The sequence below is a fragment of the Micrasema longulum genome, unplaced genomic scaffold (assembly GCF_059751315.1).
Source record: "Micrasema longulum isolate JH-2025_06_02 unplaced genomic scaffold, ASM5975131v1 h1tg000248l, whole genome shotgun sequence".
Classification (NCBI taxonomy): Eukaryota; Metazoa; Arthropoda; class Insecta; order Trichoptera; family Brachycentridae; genus Micrasema; species Micrasema longulum.
Genome location: NW_028277453.1, coordinates 1,285,793 through 1,310,569, shown reverse-complemented (window position 1 = coordinate 1,310,569; position 24,777 = coordinate 1,285,793). Strand labels below are relative to the sequence as shown.

Below are 24,777 nucleotides of genomic sequence, written 5' to 3'. Positions count from 1 at the left end.
TATTATCATTTAATTCCGTGGAAATTTTTAGCCATTATTTATTTTGTGATCAGATAATATATAGGTGATGTATTAGAAGAATTTTACGTAAAACTGAATACATAACTGCAATTAATTTTTTTCGTACTTGTCTGACTAATTAATTAAATGTCTTCAGATAATTCAGAACACTACAGCAACATCTGCGATAAACTTTTGATGTTTTCTGAGGTTGGTTACTTGCTGTTATCCAATATTCGCGAAACGATCGAATATGTCAGATAATCCAGTAAAATTGATATCTTATTGGATTATTCGACAGTAATGACTCGTCTCAATTTTTCGAAAGTAAGATCCGCTTGTGTACGGCTGGTTAAGTACTATTCGGTCCATAACTTGTACTTATGAAATTCGATAAGCAAAAGAATTAATAAATATTAATTTTAAGCATTTTTGGTTGACTAATAAGTGTGCGTTAAGACATTAAAATATAAATAGATAACGCTCTCCGTTTTATTTATTTTAAACATAACTAAAAACCGTTTTATTTATTTTTAAGGATTTATTTCATCATACAATTATAGTATATAAATATTTTTTGCTTACAATAATTTGACGAAATTTCTTTTCGGTTTCAGCCAGTATCGGCCAGTAAAACGAGTTGCGGTCGTGATTTCGGTTTCTGACAAAAATTGATTGAAACTTCGACATGGCCGAAACTTCGACTTGGCCGAAACCTGCGGTTTTTTCCCCACCACCAATTTTTAATATTTTTTTACCAGCAGTTTTTTTTAAAGATTTTTTTTTGTTCGAAAGTTTCTTGAATATACATTACGATTCGCGCAATGAGAAACTCCAGCTCTACGGGAAATACGGGGCATTATTGAAAATGTTTTATCTATAAAATTTTAAAAAAAATTTTGAATCGTTGGATAACAGCTGCTAATCCTACGTGTTAAAAACCGTGTGTATTATAATGAATCTACCGATATTTACCTACCAATTTATTTTTCTGCTGTCGTTAGGTTGAATACCAGGAACGTGTATGTTAAAGCAATTACTGCCAATAAACTAAACTTCCATCTAACTTTATTATATACGGCGCAGCGTTCGTTTTCCTTTTGTCTGTCTCTTAAATATGTATTGTTAAACACGATAAGGTTTTACGCGACACCTGAGATTGTATTTCAACTCCGCTGCGTCCCATTTTCGATCAAAATAATGAAGTTAGTTCAAACACTCGCATGGAAATTGAAAACTTAACTAAATAAATTGAAATAAATGCAGATTTCGAGCCTACGTATTTTAATTTTAACTTTACAAGTGTTCAGTAGACAAATTAAGTTATTTACAGGATTATTACCTCTCATTTGCCGGTTTACGTTGTCACTTTACGTACTGTGTGACATTTACTATTTTTCCTACGTTTGAAAATCCGTATTTCTTCAATTCTTTTATCTGTCGAATGGTGTGAAATAATTTACCTTTATTAATGCGGGTGCGATTCATCTGACTGAATTATTTCACCTACTATGCATTGTCTGATAACATTTTTTTCTAAAATGTTATCGATCTCTGATGATTTTTTAATATAATTGTTGTATTAATATAGAACTACTTATACTTTAAAACATAAAAAATCTCCACTTTAAAACAGGCCGAGCAAGACAGCCATGTTAGATGGAGACTACCCTAACCACAGGACGCTCCGTATTCATTTTCTAATTCACTAGTTTTATAAAGATTCCCTGGTATTAAATATGTATACTTATTTATGCAATAAATTTATAAAATAAAATACATAAATAAATATACAAACTCAAAAAATTGTAAATTTTGTTGTTTAAATTAACTAAATTAATGAACATGATAAATGTTTAAGACTAATTATTTGTTTTCTGATTCCACAGACATGCAGTTCCCTATAAACGTGTCGGGGGTACAGAGTGACCACCCTTTCTTGGATCCGGACTCCCTCCAGTCCTTGTTCCGGCGACTGACAGCCCTTAACCGCTGCGCAGACATGAAGCTTGAGCACCCTCACCCCCCCAAACATACGGTAAGTTTCAACTATGTTTATCAAACTAAAATCGTATATGTAATATTTTTCATTATTAAGGGTAAGACAGATATAATAAACATCATTTCGCATCATTCCAAAGGAAGCAATGTTACTGATGATTGGACTGTTTATTCTATACGGCTAGTTTTTTTTTCTTTGGTAAATTTCTCAGTGATTGAAACCGCAAATTGAAACTTTTAAAATTCCGTGTGAAATGCAGGAATTTACGTAAAAGCTCGCAAAAATGCCTTTTCTGTCATTCTCTGTGCGCCTGCTGCGTAAAATAAGTTTAATAATACATTTGACTTGCTTTTTACGCGGTTTCTTTACACGGATTCGTAATAACACGGCCAAAAATTAAATAAAAAACGTTTTTGAACATTAGTTTAACAATACTTAACAGTAATATAGAATATACGTTTTGTTTTTAGAATGCTATACGTCGCATTTTTACTTAAATAAAATACATTTATTATGATAGTAGTGATTTTTCTAAAGCAGTTTGGTAGCAATATGGGTTCGATTCCCGATATTGTTGATGTGAAATATCATTTAAAAATGTGTTTTTGCACTAGAATATTTCATAGTCCCTGGACTGGTACCTGAAGCGTAAGACTGATCACCTTACCTTCATGTAACAAAAATGACCAAGATACGCTACGATTGGTGTACCAATTCAGTGCCCTATGCACCGTTAGGTGCGGAAAGGGAATGACAATGACGAGATTGGTAGCAGATGCTCAGAAATTAGTTTCAATCAATATAAAAATAAGAGAGTACAGATATAATATTGTATACTTATTACAAAAAAAATACGATTCAATTGTCACGTAAATTGCGTCTCTTTTGACGTAAACGCAACAATTATTATTTGTTAAACTCGCTCTAATAGATTGAGTTGTACGTTGTACTACACTGGCAATGTTGACACTCCAGGTCATAAATATTTCATGTCAACTTCGCATGCATCGAACTCGGAACCTCATGCACGGTGAGCGAACACGCCTACCACTACCCACAACGAGGCGAAATTTTCTCCAATCGATTTCATTTTTCGGGATTTTTACTATCGAGTCTAAATCACTCGTTTAAGGTACTGGTTCTATTACAGAACTGTGTTCATGGAATACGAGCAAACATAAAAAAAAAAAAATTAAATGTTTTCACAGTACTATGTTTGATTGTCAATATTTTGTACATAAATCTTAACTCCATCGGACCAAAGTCTTGTGTTGAGTTGGGACGAATGATAAACGTAAATAAAATAGCACAACAAATATAATAAAAATAAGGAAATATGTATAAACAACACATGACACATCACTATAAAAAGAACAAACGAAGACAAACATTTGATTTCCATGAAACAAACTTAAATATTTTTTAAATCATCAAGGAGTTTTTTACTCAAATCCCACCCGCCAAGGAAAATTCAAATAGGATTTGTCTTTAAAAACTTAATACGCTCTTCTATATGAAACAATTTATCAAAAACGAAAAACAATAAAGACACGCTTAAAGTAAATATCTATAGTGTGTAAAGAAAATCACTGCTCTCCAGGGAGAAAAGGCGGGAATACGTTTGTATGACAAAAAGTCAGACCGCGTTTCCTCGGTCTGACTTTTCGTCAGACCGAGGTCGTGCGGGTTTTGGTATCCCATAATTCATATTCTGGGAACGTCGTACGGACATTGTGCCGAGATCTCTCCTTATTGTTCGACCAGAAGTATTATTAAGAGGAGTTAGAATCTAAAGTAATATTATATACCTGGATAAATAAAAAAATGTACATCAATATAAACTTGCGGAGTGAGAAAAAATAGTATTGTTGAATTACGATTATACAATACATTTAAATTCGAACAACTATTTTGGGATTGACGTAAAATTTACATCAATACACCTTAGTCATATAAAATTATTATAATACTAATTTCGATTTTTTGTATCATAAGGATTCGAAGTTTAGGGTCGTAAGTCTTTAGTTGGGTAAAAACTTCGTTCGAGTAATACAATCAACTTGCTTTAACTTCTAAGAAGTTTATTTATAATTTATTGAACTTGTATAGGGGGGTAAGATCGGATACTTTTATAAAGCCTCTTTTGTATGAATGGGAAAAATGAGCAAAAAAAATTTTATTGCTTTTTAATATTGATTTGCGGTGCTTCTGCTTAAAAATTAGTCAGTAAGTATGCAAACATACACAGTAATACGAAATAAATTATTTATTATGACAAATACAAGTAATATTGATGTTTTTTTTTAGATTTATCTTTGTAAATTTCCAAAATTCATTATTTTAATAAAAACATTAAATCAATTCCGTGGTAAGGCTCCAATTAGGCCCCCAATTACACTTTCATGATGATAATAAAATGACAAAAAGGTTTTGAATTAAAAAATAATCAACAATATTTTACAACGACCGGTTTCAAAGCAAACAAGCTTCTTTGTCAAGGTTTACGTAACTAATGATTGATTCTTTTTCATAATAAAAAAATAAATAAATATAAAAAGAAAACAATAATTAATAACCAAATAATCAATACTTCTTTTAGTCCTCTCCTGTCTTACTTCGAAAATAATGATATCAGATTACCACCCGTGTAAGAAAAAACCACTTGATTTATTGGGTCCACATGTAGTATTTAGTGAACATGATAGAAATAAAATAAAAAGGAATCAATTCATTAGTTACGTAAACCTTGACAAAGAAGCTTGTTTGCTTTGAAACCAGTCGGTGAAAAATAAAAATTAGTGGTTAAAAACAAAGTTGTTTTATTTATTTTATAACAATATTTTAGTTTGTAGACAGATTATATCATTTGAAGAGTTAATAAGAATAACATATTATAACACTCTAAAGTGTTCTCCATCTCTGTTGATATGTGTTGTAAAATAATAGTTTACAGATTGAATCTAGATTACAACATATCCTGCAGCTACAGAGCGCATAAGTGATTGTAAATGTTGACCCTTTTTACGGTAAAAGTCTTGCAGCTGCAAAACGCATGGACGAATAAAATTTTGGCGAATTATAAGTTGACACGAAAAAACTGCATTGAGCAAAGGAATAAGTTTGGCAAGTGTGCTTGTACATACGAGATACAACGGCATAAATAATAAACATAAAAAAAACTTTTTTTTTTGCAACAGAGAGGGAAAACATTTTTGAGAAGGGAAAGTAAGCCTGTCTACAAATATTTGGACACACTCACATTGTTACACAAAAATTAAACAAATGAGATATTCCTTAATATAACAAGATTAAGTAAACACGATGACGAAAGCGAGTTATGAGATTCTTCGATATTTTCCAGCTTTTCCAATGGTGTTTTCGGGTTGTTCATCCTTGTCGATGTTTCTGTTAAAAAATATACTTAAAAGTTTTATGTAACTAAAATATAAATACTTTTGGACCGGCAGATTACGCCATTTCAAATTTAGACTTTGTGTGATTTTCTCATTTTGCGTGCGTTTTACCAGACTACAGCCTTAATGTCAGCCCATATAATGGACACTTTAACAGTAAAAATACAATATAAAACGAGCTAAAATAAGAATCTCAAACAAATCCAGCCTCTGGCGTTTAGTGAACCCAAATCCTGAGACCAATGCTTGTATTTTTTCTAAACTCTTATATCTTATTTTGCACTCTATTTAATGTCTTTCGTATTGAAGATAGACGATATCTAATTGGTTTTCTCCCTTATTCCCTAAACGTTTTGATGTCTGCGATGCATTCTAAAGATGATTAATTACATTTTCGTGTTCGAATTCGTTTAATTTATAATATCTCAGACATAATACAAATTCGTTACTCAGACAAATTACCAACTTAATGTTTCGACGCATTGCAGTACTTTTGAGAACAGTAGGTGAGTCGAAATGATTGTTAAGATTTATTTCTTCATTATAATGTACAGCGCCCTTGAGGTGATTTTCACAAAAATGGCGCTATATAAATTATCCAACTATATATATATATATATATATATATATAAATATATATATATATATATATATATATAAAATATTTAAATATTTTCAAATGGCTACCATGTGACAACAGAGATGGAGAAGGAGTCTAGGCATTTACAGAGATTATGACTTGTCGTTGGCTGGTTAGAGTTGCCAATTTACAAACTGCGTTATTTATTTATTTATTTTTATATCAACGGTTCAACGAACCTTTTAAAATAAAAAGTTTTACAGAAATAATTACAGCAGTGAACAATTCATTATGTAATATATAATATGAAATATTACCAATAATTCAAGTGAATAATTAAAACTAAACAAATTTGTTAAAGTAAAATATTTTTTTGAAAAAAACTGCAAAAAGGTAAAAAAGAAACATAACATATCTAGATGACAAATAAAAGATAACAATTAAAATGAGAAAATCTTATGTTCTAAATATAAATACGAGTATAACAAAGTAAAACTGAGAATAATTTAACATAAACATAAAGTGGCTAGTATTTAGCTAGGTAATTATGAAAAAGAAAAATAATGTCAAATCAAATCATTCTACTTATGTATGAACATCCGTATTGCTTCCATTTTTCCATATGTTGATATTTTTTTTAACTAAACATCTCTTCTTATTTACTCGGAAGATGGATTAAAAGTTCTCGATGTTAAAAATTAAATAATCAAAATTAGACAACTTGAAAATCTTAGAAATTAGAAAAACCATTCACAATTAGAAAAAAATAGTAGATAACCAATAAACAATATTTTCTTTAGTCCGCTCCTGTCTAATTTTAAAGATCGTATCCATCTCACATTACGCTTCCCACCCTAACAAGACAAAAATACTCGATTTATTAGCTCCATACGCAGCATAATAGTAAGTTAACATTCATAAAATAAAATAAGATTCATTAGTTAAGTGTACCTTGATAAAGAAGCTTGTATAGCTTTGAAACTGGGCGGTAGAAAAAATAAGTGGTTTAAAACAAAGTTGTTTTAATTAGTTTTATTATATTCATACTGCGCATTTTTTTATATTGTACACCTCAGATAAGGAAATGCGACTACATTATTTTAAAAAACAATAGACATAATAATTAGTTCTATTTAAACTCATGTGAAATAATGGCCCCCGTACAAGGAATCAAATCCACTTAAAAGTATACACAATGTAACATACTATAAGCTGGTCATAACGCTTTGTTCATTCATTATTCATCAGTTTACTCATTTTATGCAGTTTTAAGATAATTTTATAATAGAAAGTCATTCAAAACATCCTTTGTGAGGTTTTCTTTGTGCAGTGTGAATATCTTATAACAAGGTTTAACTGTTACTCCTTATCGGAGTACGAGGAATTAAAACTTCTGCAATTATTTAATCAATCGCGACCTCATTTCTGTCACTACCCATCGCTATATTTTATGAATTTAACCAGATGGTCGAATGACTAATATCGTCGTTTCCCAAGATGAATAACTCTTTTTTACAAAACCAAAGCATTTTTAGCATCTAGTTTATAAATTGTACTTACCTAAAAACAAATTACATAAACATTACAAACTAAAATTCAAGACGTACATATTATAAAAAAAAATATATATTCTCTTGTCTCTTGTCAAAGAAGTAGGAGAATCCTGCTCCCGAAAACCTCTTCGGATACATGGGACAGATTAACATCCAGAGCAATGTTGTTCATCATAGTGGTAGCACGCCCTTCCAACAGACATAACCATCGGCAGATTGGTCCTGTATACTAAAATATAAAACAATATATGCTGACGCTGTCTAAGGTATCAGGAGCCCAGGAAAGAGAATAAGCATTACTTAGCTTTTCATAGTGTCGGCCATCATTTGTTTTATTTAAAATGCCCAAGCAAGGCGTAATTATATATATTCAATAATAATAATTATAATCATCACGGTTTATTAACAATTTTTTTATATTTTTTATCTACTACATGTTTTAGGTAATAGATTTTTCCGGATTATGTCTAATCTGCCTAAATAGCTACAACCTGTTTTAAGGCAGAATTTTTTGTGCAAAATAAATAATATCATGACTACCTAGTAGTTAATTTATAATAGAATATTTAATTATTCTATTTATTTTTAAAGAATGTGTTTTAGTATATTTTCCAAATTTTCTTAACCTAAACCCATCAACATTTTTTTTACAAATTTATTTAATTGAATCCTGGTCATTTTGCAATGTTCGAGAACAGATTGAATATTTCGGGGCCCAGAAACCTGAAATTTCTTTAACCGAATTCAGAGTTTGTGGTAGACCCCTTGACCCATCCTCTAATTTTACTTCTGGAAGCGTTCCTTTTGGGATTCAGCAGAATAATTTGCTTTTACAAATATTATTATTCTAAAAAAAAACCTTTCTTTGCACATTTTTAAACAATGTTAAATGTTTTTTTCATCTTGTTTCTTTAATTAATGAATATCGTAATTTTTTAATGTTTCAGATTACTTTTTTTTGTAATACTGTTTAAATTTCAAGTGCCTATGATTTAATTTGGTTTTGTAGAAATCACAATTTTTCAAGCTGTTAATTTAGTTTCGAACAGGTATTTTTTGTATCTAGTGAGGCTGGTAGGAATATTTCCTTGCAATTTAAGTCGAGCATTTTTTTTATTTTACTATATCAGAAGCTGAATAGAATGCTTTAAATCTATCTGTTTCTTGTTTTTGTACAAGTGAATGTAAACCATTGGACTTAAAACGAAATTTCCTTTAAAATTAAAACAGTGAAAATTAATTGTCAAGTAGATAAAAGATTTGTAATTAAATTCCTTCGATTGTAGTGTTCTATTTCGGAGGATCGCCACCATCATACGCCACCACTAAGACTCGGTATTTTGTAGGTACCCAGTTAAGTTGTCAATATTACTCAGTGAGTATAATTGAATGCCGCATTGTCCACGATCACAACCGTGCATGATAAAAGAAAAACGTAAATGGATTTTCCACTCATACTCCTGTATTTATTTTTGCGTTGAAGCTTTCATCTTTCCAGCTTTGTTTGGTTCGTTACTATTAAATTATCCTGAAAAACGTTATTTTGGTTTCATTGTCCTTTCCGCCATTATTTCCCGTACAAATACCTCAGCCGAGCCAGTAATTTATTGATGTAGGTACTATTATTTCGGAAACCCAAATCTTTATTACTTACGGATTTTATGCCAGGTATGGCAGGTATTGTTGTGTTCAGTGCTTCAATACCCTCCATTCGCTTTAAATCATGATTAAATATTACGTCTTTATGTGTAGTTACAAGTTTGCAATATAATCAATCAATAATATTACTCTCGTAAGATCTCTATCGACAGCAAATCAATTTATTCTGAAGAAAGCTGATTTTAAATGTAAGCGTATTTTCTTCAATGATCAATTATTACAGCTTATCAAAAATCAATGAAAGTTTCGATCAAATTGAGAGCGCTATGTCACAGGCATAGTAATAAATTGTATTAATTCATTCTGGATTATCGCGTTTCATCGGTTGCAATAATAGATAAATACAATCAATATCTTTGGTTCGCTTAAACAGTTATTAAGTGGATATTAATTTAAGTGTGTTTTGTCAGTATTCAATGCTAGGATGTATGCTCGAATAACCCTCTACTTGATAATACATTATCTTACGACGCGATGTCTCATAACTGAGATTGTATTTGCTATGCTACGTACCGTAAATATTAAGCACGCACTCTACAAAGCCGTTTTCGTTGTTCTCAACTTAACGATTTTACCATTTGAAGCTTAAAACGAAGATTGTATAAAACGGGAGCGAAATACGCGGCGAATATTTAAGATCTATAAAAACTTGGAAACACATAAAAGATGTATCATAGGAAACGCGAATTCTGAGTTCCTTCAGTCTTGATTATACTCTAGATTCGAGATTGTCACTAGATAAGCATATTTACCACCGGTACGAGGCGAGGGTGAAATTTGAACACTTCGCGACGCGACATGGTGCGTTAATGCGAATTTGATGTGAAATTTTATACATTCAATTCTTACTGACATACAAGGATAAAAAAGGAAGCATGGAACATGGTAATATTACATATGATATGTTGTATTCAATATCCATACGTATCCTTGTCAATTTTAACAGCGAGCGTTCGTCAATAAGACACGGCGTGCCTTCGTACTCCGTACAAGCCTCGTAACATTGCGTCAATATTTTCTTACATTCAAATATTTACGTCATCTGTCAATTAGCCCTTGACAGAACAATTCTCCAACACTTGTTACGGTCTATGAAGTCTGAACGCGGAAACTTAGACCAAGTTGGCGCAAATCAATCATTCTGTGTTGGATCGGTTGATCGCGCGAATATCTAATCAAATCGAACTTTTCGCGAGCCATTGTTTCTTGTAATAAGTTACCCGTCAAGTTTTTGTTACTTAAGTTTTTAAATAAAACAATGTTGCCCCAAATTTCAATTTATAATTGAGAAAGTTTTATAATAACTAAAGACGAAGCTTTTGTCTTTTTTTATTATTCAAATCTCGGCTAATTTTTACTGTCTAAATTAAAACTTGTTACTTTACTGGTGAATTTGATGCTTAATTAAAAATCCGTTATATTTTTTTAAACCAACATTTTTATTTTATGAAATTAAAATTTTAATTAATAACGATATTCAAAAATTAAAAATTCTTGTTGACATCATATTATGAGAAATAGGTACGTAGTATGTACGTATATTATATTTATATAATATATGAAGAAAGCATTGATTTTTTGTTGTTAAATTTATACTTTTGAAAATCCATCTTAGGCTGGAACTGGTGGATTCATTGAGTTTGTAGATATTGACATCATTGAACTGAAGTTTAGTTGAAAGATAAAATTTAATTTTCTATGTTTTTTTTTTTTTTTAATGTATTATTTTTGGATTTTTTTTACAATATACATAATAGGTAAAACAGAGTATTAACAAAATTAAAGATAATTACATAGTAATGAAATACATATTAATAGTAAAAATAGTAATCAAAAATCCTACAATTAAACATTGTTTAATAACTTTGTTTTTAATGTGAATATATATAATCTGTTTTTTTTTTAAATATGTTTTAATACATTTTTTTTTTGTTATTTACTTTTGTTTTTTCATTCAACGTATTATTTTTATAAGCTGCTTTAAAATATTCATATATTTTATTAAGTTCGTTCAAAACTAAAAATGTGTTTGTAATTAATCTTCTTTTGTAACGTTGAGTTTTACTTTTTGATTGCATTAATTTTGTTTCTTACGCATCTTTAAAGGAAATGTTTTGTGTTGTTTTTTTTACTATTATTACTGACTACGTTTGTACTTATTTTATTTTTGTTAATGCCGCATGGACGTATATGCGTAATTAAATTAATAAAATACCAAATGTCGCACTTCTGATCAATAAACGAGTAAATAAATATTACTAGTTAACTTCGATGGGATCGAATCTGGAACTTCAGACGGAGTAGACTACAAAATACCTTCTCACTTTCCACTCCTGACAGATTTCTGTTGAAATTTAAGCCGATCTGGTGTCTCGAACTCGTTTGGAACCAAAAAAAAGCATATATAAATTGCTTGCGTTTAACGGCGATGACATCTGTAGACATTAATATCCGAGAACGCCCATTGACAGTGCAATGCCTCTGTTCCCATTGTTCTGATGCATTTGGAATTCCACACGAAGCTGGCCGCGATTGCACCCGAAAAAACACATCAAAACGTTTCCGTATACTTTCGACTTTTTACCATCTTCGTCAGAGTTCCGAGCGGCCCGAAACTCCCGACTTTCAACCGGACTTGACCGCTTTTGATCATGTTTATGCCCGAAACGAAATAATATCGCCATTGTTTTTCTAGATCATACCATAAAAAAAAACATCTGGTTTTTTGTATGTAATATTTTGATTATTTACAATGTATTCGTGCTTTATTTATTTACTAGGTCTTAGGGGGAAATCATTCAATGAATTAGTTTCGTCGTTTGACTCTTAGTTGGATGGTGTGTCTAATTTGGTACATACCACAAAAATAATCATGAAATTTCCTAAAACTTTTTTGTAATGTCGCGAATTTGATACAAAGCGAGATAGTACAAAATAAGCATAATGTTCCGATGGCTTAGAAACCTAACATTTGAGAAACTTCCATCGAAGTTTACTAAGATGAAACCAGTCATTGAAGGGTATAAGAATTAAAAAGGCAACGCTGTAAATTGCCTTAATTCAAATGTCAATGTGCTCTACAAAGGGTAAATATGACTTTGTTTATATAATTTTAAAGCAATACTGTCGAGTAAAAAAAAATTTTTTTTGCTACTTATTAGTAGCATAAAAATATTTTTAAATTTATAATTTTTAATTTCCGTGAAAATGGTCATTTTATTGGTCACGCTCCTAATACGTCACGATTCATGTTAATTTTGAAATTTGTCCGTAACCGTTTAAATTATTATAGAACATCATCACGAATCTTGACGTCACAATTATCAATGCCAAATATGTCGCGTTTTTCTACGGGCATATTTTTTTATAGTTATATATGAAACTCCACAATATCCATATTGATTTTGAAAATACAATTAATTTATCTAAATTCATTTCATATATTTTTATCGGTATTCGTAGTATGTGATATTTTCCTAATATGTATAGCGAAATATAAAAATAATTTTCTCGCTTTCTATTAATAAATGCATTTAAGATAAACACATTTTTTCATACCTAATATTTTCATGAGTGTAATAACAATAATAATAATATTTGGCTGATTTATAGAGCGCCATTTTTGTAAAAAATCACCTCAAGGGCGCTATACAATTGTATATCTAAACTTAGATTCTAACTAAACTTAAGTGATACATTATATTTCCAGATTTAAAATTGAAGGTATGATAGTTTAAAGAAGTTGGATTTTAGTTGGTATCTGAACTGACTGGGACTGTCGATGATTCGTAAGTTTGAAGGCAATTGGTTCCAGTATACCAGGTAAGTGTAGAAAATTCGATACATACCTATTTTTCCTAACATTTTATATATTTTCTATCTAGGATTTTGAAAGTTATTTTTCCGTACATTTTTAGCGCATTAAATGTATTTTTATTTTTAAAAATACAAAAAAAAAAAAATGTTTTTTTGGATAAAACGTAACCTGTATCGATTGCCAGTTCTCCAACTATCGCTTTGCAAAAAACGCCGACCCGTTAGTCTATAGTGATGTAACATCGTAATTCTGTTTTAATATTAATTCACTTTTCCACCAAAAGTTTTCTCAAGGGAGTGGTATTTTTTTCGATTTTAAAGTTTCTCTCCGGCTATCCTTTTGCGTTGATCGGTGGCTTCGTTGTGACGCGAGGGAACTAAAAACACGGTTTCGCATTTATAATATAAGTCTGGACTTATTGACGGCTTAAACCATGCACAACACTTAAATAAAGAAAAAATTATACCCAAGAAACTGAACAAACAAAATATTTACATGTTGAAAAAATTGATAATTTTGTAAATATTTTTTGGTAAAACTCCAATGTTAATAATTTTAAGTTAACTTTGTTTTAGTGATTTTTTTATATCACGTGTATGTACAAATAAATCATTTTGAAAATAAAATTTAAAAACCACATTTACGACCAGCAGAATAATCTTTTTTTTTAAATGGGATTACTACGAATAATCATAAAACCATCATGAACATTTGTTTGTTTTCAAGACCAATTACCTGTTTGCAAATCTTTCATTTTATGCCTGAATAAACAAAACAGAATAAATATAATTTTACCAATTTTAATGTGGGATACCTTCCCCTCAACTTTTTACCCTAAAAGTCAGATTATATTTAAATTGCCTTCATTTAGAATAATAAATGAGATTTCGAAATTGAATACCAACTAAATATTACGGTTATTGTTAGAAAAATGGACTCCTAAATTCACATTACATCACAAAAATCCCTCTAAAGGATGCGTGAAAATATTGGCCTTTCGTCGTAAATATTACGCGCTGACGAATATCAGATCTGTGTATTACTCGAAAATAATTTTTAGGACATTGTAAATGGAAAATTGAAATGGCTTTTTCTGCTGGTACGGTATTTTACATTAATGGACAAATTTCTGCAAAATAATTAAATTTATACGTACACGTTTTTAAATTATAAAAGCTTCATTATAAGATTCATACTCGATTTCGATTTTTTTCGTTTTTCAAATGATTTAGGGTTTTGGTAAAAAGATTAAGATTAGATTTTGGTAAAAACTTTTCGTTGACACATTGCGCGTGTATCATCTTATTCTAAGCATTGGCTTAAATAATATAAAAAGCAAAATAATTTGTAAAAATTTCACCCATTTCAATTTCGATTTTAGTTTTTTCACTACTTAAAAACAGATGTAAGATTTTTTAATGTGGTTTAGTCCTGTTGCAACGATTTCTTCGTGGAGGATCGATAAATAAATAAATAATTTAAATTTGAAAGAGTCTTCCCAAACTCGCGATCTCCCATTCACAAAATCAATCGCCAACAGCTAGGCTACAACGATAAACCATGACAAGTCTGAACGGGCTCGAAGCTTATTACATTAATCACAGAAACAAATTAGATAATAAAATATTTGAAATGAAAACATCGGTCCTCATAGCATATGAATTAAATTACAGTAACATTTATTTTTTTAAGTTAAAGTTTCTACCTGATTCTGTAATCCATTTAATATACTACTGAAACTATTTTTATTGAAAATATTCTAAATTACTGATGTGACCGAAATCTTGCATAAATAAAAAAATGGCGACGTGTTAAATTCGGAGTCTTGGAAAATGTCATCTTGGCCGGTTGCTTCAATGGTCTGGAGTGTTCCATTTAAAGTTATGGGTCATCTGGTTGGATTTGTCATCAGGCCCAGTTGACTAATGCTCCTATTAAATAACCATAACCTCATCGCCCGGAAGGATTCTCAAATTAAGACATTTTGACGAACATTACAGTTTCTTAATGAGTTCCATTACCAGATAGACAATATTTATTTTTGTTTTATTTTAGTATAGTGCAATAATTTTTTTATGGATAACATTATAGTCTTGACCCTTGAATCATTAATATTGCATCAATTAGACTTCATAACGTGGCGCTGTTTGAGTGACATTATCGTCACATCAAGATATATTTGATAAATTATATATACAAGATATTAGGTTAAAAAAAGGGACTCTGTGGATTTCAATAAAAGATAAAAAGAATGTCTAGCAGCATTGAATCGGTGTGAACTAAAGTAATCTAAAACATTTATACACAATGTTGTCCATTTTACTAAAGAGCGCTATCCACGACCGTCTACTCCGTTCACGTTCTGTCACGGAAGAAAAAAAAACATAGGTAGATGCGTTCGCCACAGACAAAATCAGAAAGATTGGTTGCTATTATTTTCTGTGACGAGTGGCAAATGTTACCCGTTACATTATAGAGTGAATGAACAGCGAAACATCGGCTAAAAAGATTTACTATACAAATGTTGATGGATGTAGAAAACAAGAAAAATCGGGAAAGGCATAGCACGACCAAATCTAATAAATACTTAAAGATTGATATATCAAAAGTCATAATTAACGGTATGCGTGCATGACAAGATGTATGAATGTAAAGGAAGCGAGCTCTGTATGCAAAGACAGAGTGATATGGTACTATGTCCTCTCTGCCTACCCCTACGAAATAACGGCTTGATGGTTTGTTAGGTTTTTGAATGTATGTGTAAATGCCTAAATTTTATTATTTCCGATTTTTTTTTAAATTTCTGTAGGTATCTAATATTATTTACTATGGAGTTAATAAAAGCTCATTTTGTAACGGCACTTAAATAAAAAAAATTGAAAATTGTTTCACCAATACAAACCTAATATATTATTTACATAACTAACCAGTATTATGTATTTCATATATTATCTGTAGATTTAAATAGTATTCTAGTACTGTTACAAACGTACCTTCTAAATTTATTTAGTATATCGAAACCGTAATTTTAGTATAAAGGTATTATTCAAATCGTAAACTTTACTAATTTTATATTAAGATATTTGTGATCATGTAACCTACCAAGTTAATAATTATTCAGAGATTTGACTGAATTGGACACATTTTAAAACCTTCTTTACAATGTTTTTTTACAACACAAACCTGATCAGATTTCTTTATAAACAATAAATAAAACATTACACTGTATATTATCATTCTTGTATATATATATATATATTTTTGGATAATTTATATAGCACCATTTTTATGTAACCTACCAAGTTAATAATTATTCAGAGATTTGACTGAATTGGACACATTTTAAAACCTTCTTTACAATGTTTTTTTACAACACAAACCTGATCAGATTTCTTTATAAACAATAAATAAAACATTACACTGTACATTATCATTCTTGTATATATATATATATTTTTGGATAATTTATATAGCACCATTTTTGTGAAAATCACCTCAAGGGCGCTGTACAGTAAATAAATATCCCAGCACGTCTTGCAGCTACAGAGCGCATGGATAGTAAGAAATCTAACCCCTATTTACATTTGTTTAAAAAAATTTACTTGACAATGAAGATTAGAGTTCAAGTGATAATTTAAAAAACGAAATAAAAAACAAAGTTATAAAAATAAAAGTTAGATTACAACAAGTCTTGCAGCTACTGAGCGCATGGACGGTTAAAATTCTAGACCCCATTTACTAAATTTACATAATATGATAGCTAACATCACAAAAAGTCTTGCAGCTACAAAGCACATCGACGAGTGGAATTTCAGCAACATAAGAATGATTTTAAAAAGTTTACAATAAAAAAAACACAACAATAATACATCGAGCAAAGAACTAGTAAGTATGGCAATTAAGTGAACATGTAACAGCACAAAAAGTATTCGATAAAAAACTAGTTGAACCAAACTAGGGGTTTAGTGCCAAACAAGCTCCTGAAGTCGATGCGACCTGTCTAGATCTTTTGTGACGATTACACTATAGATGTATACGTACGCTAAATTTTGGCAGTTGCTGAGCTTTTCATTAAGGGTGGCGATACTTCAAATTTAGATTCAATATTTAATGACAAGTAACTGAATGTTAAACTGGGGCATTCCGTTCCGATTCACGTCCCACCAGTTTCAATCAGTTGTTGCCAATATCCACTTTTCATTTCCTCCGCCAACCGCCGGCCACCGAGCTACCTCCCTACAACCCCTACAACCTAGTCCTGTATCCGGACGGGAATGGGAGCTTCTAAACTCACTACCAACACTTCCGCCTATCGCAATGACGACATAGCTTCGTCTTCATTTTGCGAAAAAATTCAATATTACAATAGAATATTACAATTGGGAATAGCGTCAAAATTTTATTAAATATTTTATTTCTCTTTTATTTAAAGCACAAAATACACAATTTTACATAGACACAATCATATGTTTTTTTATGATCAGACTTGTTAGAAAATTCCGTGTTAAGTCGGGACTCTTCGATATATAAATTAAAAATATTTATTTACAAATTAAAACAATATACAGGTAATCAAAACAATATGCAAAATAATCAAAATAATATACAAAATAATAATAGAAAAATATAAATCATAAAAATTTATACATGTAGAAAAGTTATATAATAATACGTATGACAGTGATTATATTTATTTATTTATTTATTTAACTTTTTGTACATAATGATTATTTGTACATTGGCAGGCTTATTGCCAAATGGCAATTTCTTCCAACCAACCAATAAAATAAAAGTTTTATTTTTATAATTCAAGTTACAGAACATATTCAATAGAAAAAAAAGATTAAAAATTTAAAGATATATAAAAATAGAAATAAACGTATTTGTTTATAAATTACCTTAAATCGAAACTATTACTCAATGGGAAAAAGGAAAAAAGAGGAAAGAGGAAAGAGGAAAAAGGAAAGGAGGAGAGATTAAGGAAGAGAAAGGAGATGTTTCTTCAGACGTGATTTAAACAGAGATAATGTAGTAACATCTTTGATGGTGGATGGGAGATGATTCCACAGTCGAGCCGCATGGACACTATATGAGTTAGAGAAGAAAGAGGAATTGTGTATGGGTATTAAGAGAGTGCCTTGAGAATGAGAACGAAGAGGTAAACCATGAACTGATAAGCGTTGAAATTTTTCACACAGGTATATAGGAGCGTTAGGACTATGAAGTACATTGAACAGAAGTGAGAGGGAGTGATAGTCTCTCCGCTGTCTAATTTTGAGCCATTTCAGTTGCCTACGATAATCAGAAATGTGGTCATATTTCCTAAGACCAAAAATGTACCTTATGCATGTATTCTGAAGTCGTTCAAGTTTATCGAGTTGCTCACAGCTTAAATCAGTCATGGAAACATCAGCGTAATCTAGAATGGGTAGTAGTAATGCTTGTACAAGAGTGCATTTAGTACTAATGGGTAAGAATTTTTGCAACCTTCTAAGTGAGTGTAGACTGTAAAATATACACGTATATGGATAATAATGAAAACAGCAACGATGTTATGTATTTATTCCCGAACCAATCTCATACAGTGGACTCTACCCCTCGATACGACCCAATTATGGATCTTCATCTTAAATATAGACGTTGTTTTGGAGAACTTTATATGTTCATCCAAGACGTTGAACACTCTTGGAGCTATATATGAAAAGTGTCTCCGAGCAAACATCGTACGCGTTCTCGGTATTAAGAAGTTTAGGTTCCGCGAAAACCTCGTGCTGGCATTCTGTTGGCAGTTGGGACCTCCTTCCGTAGTCGCCTGACCAGAAAATTGTCAATACATTCTTGATATAGATTTGACGAATATCAAGGACTTTTAACAATTGAAATAATGGTTCAGATGGGTATTTAAAGCGGATTTTTAGGATTCTAATAATATTAACTTGAATTACATTTCATATTGGATGTTAACATAAGTTGCATCCGATTTTTTCAAATTAGTCAAAAATGTATTCTCCTTCATTACATCTTCACCGTACACTGCGAAAATATCGCGAGCAAGTTTGTCAGCTTTATTCCCTCGATTGAACCCGACCAGAAGAAGTTGTCGAAAATGCTCACTTTTGTCTCGTTGTTTGCTCACTTAACATTCCGTTTTGAAGGTTTGTAATTTTAAAAAAAAAATACACGTAACTTAAAAACAAACACAATATATCTTGTAGAGCACAAAAAATTATTTCGAATGACATACTCGTATAACCTTTACCATTTTGTTGTCTTTTTAGTGCACATTTTTAACTTTGGATAAATACGCACTCAACTTATGTGTTAACTCTAATAGTTTAATAACGGATAGCTTTCATAGGATAACTTCCCTTACTAAACGTAGAAGCATTTCTGATCTGTCTTTCCTCTTCAAAATTTTAAACAATTTTATCGATAGTCCATATCTTTAGGAGCGTATTTCAACTAATTGTCCTGTAAAGTCAACACGACAAGTTCATTTTTTTTATAATTCATTGCCCAAAAAAAAATATGTTTAAAACTCGTTTATTTATCGTAGGTGCTCCAAATTTAATTTGCTTTGTCCCCATTTAGATATTTTTAATACAAAATTTTGTGACTTCAAAAAAAAACATTTTGAAACACTGTAAAATGAAATATTTGTCAGTGTGTAATAAGTTTATGTTCCTTTAATTATGTTTATTTTCTTATAATATCAAAATTTTGAATTGGTCACCTATATTATGAAAATCCCTCTTCTCCACTCCTCCACTCCATTTCCTTATCCCTTAACCTTCTTACGAGCTCTTTTTTTTCTCATGTCTTATATAATATATTATTTTTCTCTTTACTGTGTAACATGTTCTCTCATTATATTTGTGAAAAACTTTAACTGGATGTATGTACTATTTTTTATATTTTGTATTCTTATATAACAACTGTTGTTTTTCCTTAATAAATAAAAAAAATAATAATTATAAACGGATAAGTGTAGCGATATTCCTTTTAAAATACGTCCAACTATTAACCACAATAATCTATGCATTTAATTAAATTCACTAGAGATTGTTATACAAGGTAATTCTTTGAAAAACGGGAATTTCGCGTAACGCAAAACAGATATTTATCTCTATTATTTCGCGAAACATTTAATTCGAGGAAAACGCCCTTTAAACCCGTAATGAATTTTAATTGTGTACACCTTAAAACGTTTTACGGATGTTGAAAATGTTTATGTGACCTAGTTTGTGCTATGAGTGTAAATGACGAGTAAGACGACAGACGACTGTTAATTCTCACGGTTTACAAGTGGTCTGAGATTGTTTGTACGGAAAAAATCTGAGGTTGATTGCTGCATTTATTATGCAGAAAAAAGTTTTTTTTATTTATTTTATTTATTTATTTCTTTTAAAGAAACAAACAGTCGACAACGATTTAATAATATTATTATCAAAAATACAGTTTAAAGACAGACCAGCAAAGTTTCTAAATAAAAATAATACATATTATTAAATTGTGTTACAACAAAGGATGTGTTTATTTGTATTTGTATGAGGGTAAGTGTAAATGTGTGTTAATTTATTTATTTATTTTTATTTATTAAGGAAAAACAACAGTTTTTATATAAAAGTTGTAGAATACAAATATAAAAAATAGTACATACATCCAGTTAAAGTTTTTCACAAATATAATGAGAGAACGTGTTACACGGTTAAGAGAAAAATAATATATTATATAAGACATGAGAAAAAAAAAGGGAAAAAAATGTATGTGTATTAGTGTGGGAGTAAGTGTTCAGGAGTGCGCATCATTAAATTGTAAGTGGGATCGTATCGCAGCCAGAAATAATAAGTCTTAATTTATTTTTAAATAAATTAAGACTTATTATTTTTTAAATAAATTAAGGGGTATGTAAAATATATCAAAAGATGAAAAAAAAACATTATAGTTAGAGCAAGAATGATAGAAGAAAGAGTGTTGTGCATAGTTAGTGCTACAGACTGGCAGATGGAATAAATACCTTTTTCTTGTCACGCGAAAGGGTACATTAAGATTAATTTTGGAGAGTAGGTTAAAAGGGTCTCCTTTATTATTTAATAATTAATGTAAGTATCATAATTCAGGTACAGTGCGTCTATTTTTGTTTTTTAAAGAAGTATAATCATTAAAATGTGTTTTTAGCGAAAAAGGTAGGTGTAATAAGTTAACAAAATAAATCTCACTCACACTGTTAAATGTTTCAACTCCTTTTCATCACAGTCAAAATATGGATGAGTTGAGGAAATGTGAGTTTTTAAACTACCTTCGAAATGTTTTTCCTCTGCATCTTTTTTTTTGTTATTTACAACATATTTTACTGTCATTCGAGTACATCATTCTTTAGATATAAGAAAATTTTCCTTATTCAGTGATATTCCTTATTTAACAAACATAAAAAAATTGTATTTTTACTGAGAAATGTTTTCTAAGAAAATTTTAGAATCTTTTAACGTTTCAAAAATGATTTACTTTTCATATACAAAGCGTAAAACTAACTTTATGAAATGTTAAATAAACAATTTAATCCTAGAGAGTGGTTAGTTGAATCGGTCAACTGAACATTTTGTTGAAATATATTGCTCAGCTTTTTAAATAGAGTTATTGTACTATTAATTACAAAGTTGAATAAAACCTTTCAACCGCGGTCCATACGGTGATCCAATAAAGAAGTTTAATTTAGCCAACAATATTACTTTTACGTGCTATTAATAGCCTTTATCAAACCGTTTTACTTTTTATTTGTAAATATTTAATAATTACATGCAGAATTCAATACATTTGAAAGCAAGTTTTCTTTTTGATAGTAAATATAAGTTTGTAGAAATACATAAAAGTTCGTATAAGTTATTAGAAATCAGAAGTTTGAAGTAGAAGGAATCTCATTGGCTTATTTAAGTGGTCACTTTACACAACATAACATTGTGGAACATTCATCATTCTTCCTATGTTTAAAGATCCATTACTCCTCAATTCTTCCATCCGTTGACTTTTATAAAGTAAAAGAGCTGAAACATTTATTGATGTGAGTGAGATTCAGTTGGATGAATTATTTCAAGTACTCGGCAACGCCTGTAAATTATTTTTAATTTTTACATACGGGTTAGTTAAATCGGCAATATTTGTTTATGTCTAAATTTTTGTTTGTAGATAATGCAGCATTTTACTCCCTCGGGAGTTGTTAGGATATAAATTTATTGCGAAAGAGAAAGAAAACATCTTTGAAGAGGGAATGTGTATGTCTAGGCATTTGCAGGGCTTGTGACCTGTCATTGGCTGGTTTAAATGGCCACTTTACTCACTGTGTATTATTCGGCATTCTGCCTATGTTTTAACATCTATATTCCTCAACTCTCTGTTGCGAGAAATTTCAATCTTGATAATTTCTTAGAGAGTGAAATCCAACATTGCCTAGAAACATGTGGGCAAACTCAAAATGTGTTTTTTAAACATTTTTAACCTTACAGTGCGTTAAACCGCATTCTTGTCTTTTAAGGCAACACCAATAAATAAATATCAACGCCATGCTCTATTGATAAATTACACAAAACCTAAGTTAGTTGCGAATACAATAGAGAATCACAATTGCATTTCCTCGCAAAGGTACCGTGTAAATTATAATGGCAACTAAATTCAGAACCTTGAAAGAGGCGTTTCCTTATCCTAGGTTTTTATTCATGTCTAACTGTATTTATCTTAAATTTAATTTCATTTAAATTAATGTACACCTAGAAACTAATACGAAAAAGACAGATCAGTTCGGCGATTTATTGTCATTTCCCTATCCGTACACAGTGGTGCATAGGACACTGCATTGGTACTCCAATTGCGTATCCGGATACTTTTCCGCAAGTTTTTTTTCATAATGGTTATTTTATATTGAAACGTAACTTTCTAACTTTTGTTATTAGCCTTATTAATTTTTCTTCGTAACGGCTATTTTTTTTTCATTTTACCGTTTTATTATTCTTTTTTTAAAAAAAATATTCCATACAAGAACAAAAACACTTTTTTTAATCGGAATACAAAAATAAACATAATAAAAGAGGCAATTGAAATACACATGCACCCAAATAACATAAACAAAGACGACGGGCTGAAATTAAAATCAACATGGCTCCCAGCACTACATACTACAAAAATGAATAGAAATTTGCCTACTGTCGACCGCGACACGGTAAATTACTAATACTTGAACACATACTTTTTTTTCTACAAAACCTTCAGTTTACCCTGAAGATGACTCCTGCAATGATAGCCGAAACGTCAACAACCGAACAAATCCAACACACACGGCATCACCTAAAATAGAAACAAATGTAAGTTCTTCATTGCCTTCTTTACAAAGGAGTATGCGTTGAGCCCCCGGAAATGGATTGGATTAAATTATGGTGCGAAGCGTGGTATCACGATGAGTGCACTGACTATACTGGTTTTGGAGCAGTCAATAGTGATTCGTGTACGAAAATTTAGTTTAGTTTATTTATTTATTATATATATACGGCCTAAGCCAATTACAACAGTTACATAAAGAAACATAAAAGCAAGAAACTGAACAAAAAGAACATTAAACTATTTAGCAAAGACAAACAAGGGCAAAACAATATTAGTATACAATATATTTAAAAAAAACGAAAGACCAAAAATTTTGAACTAAACCATGCCAATCCAACTTCATCCCACACTGTTAAGTCGCAAAGAGATCTACGAAAAGCCGGAAGATCTATCCCAAAAAAATCCAAGTCGTGCGATGAATTGACTAATCTACACATTCTGGACATTGGGGCATAAAAACCAAAGTTGCTCTTAGAAGATTTTATAAATAGCAGATTTTGACTTCTGGTGACACGGTTATGAACATGAAAAGAAATTGATTGCAACAGAGATGGGACATCACTTAAAGCATTAAGTATTTTGAAAATGCATATAAAGTCCATCTCAGTTCTACGTCTCTCCAATGAAGACAGATTAAGAGATTGCTCTATTTCAAAATAAGAATAATTACCCCTTTGTAATCCGAGCAACCATGCCACTTTTCTCAAAAAACGGTGATAAAGTTTAGTTTCTTCAGATAAAAAATAAAAGTATACAATATTACTACCAATACCATTTTTATACAAATTCAAATACATTTATTTACATTAACGTGTCCCATTACGTAACAGAAAAAATATTTCTTACCTGCATAATGGGGAGTGCGTCTTACAATAATTTGTAATTTTATTTTTAGGATAACACGTAAATTACAAAAAAAATCGACTTTTTTAATCAGTGCCACAAAAAAGAATTATAAATATAACTTTTTACATTTTTTTATATGTGTACTCTTACCTTATCCGAAGAAATTGTTGTGCGTACTCTTACCTAGTATGTCGGAAAGAGTACGCAAAAAACGCTTTTTTTGTTTTATTTTTTGTACTTTTAAAATTGTTAATTATTTAATTTAATATATAATTTTGTTTCCAAAAATATTGTGTTCACATACTTATAAGTAGGTTTTTAATTACAGAATTTATTGAAATAAAAAAATTGTCAAGTGCGCACTAAAGAACTGCGTTTTAAAATGACAAAATCGATTTTCTTACTTTTCGTCGGACTACGGCCCTAATAATTATTTTATTTATATTATCTGTCATTTGCGTGCAAAAAAATCCCTTCAAGAATACATTCTCTGAAAATATAATAAAATATCTACATAATTAAAAATTTATGAAAAATCA

The 24,777-nt window shown here is 30.3% G+C and overlaps 1 protein-coding gene across 4 annotated transcripts in view; it reads left to right on the top strand.

Moving 5' to 3' along the window:
- The window catches only part of cv-c (RhoGTPase activating protein), a 706,457-nt gene that overhangs the window by 625,544 nt on the left and 56,136 nt on the right, over window positions 1–24,777 (top strand). For all 4 annotated transcript variants that reach the window (XM_088223710.1, XM_088223711.1, XM_088223712.1 and 1 more), the window contains one exon: window positions 1,890–2,038. In XM_088223710.1, coding sequence (XP_088079836.1) covers window positions 1,890–2,038 — 149 coding nt within the window. The remainder of the gene's footprint in view (window positions 1–1,889; window positions 2,039–24,777) is intronic.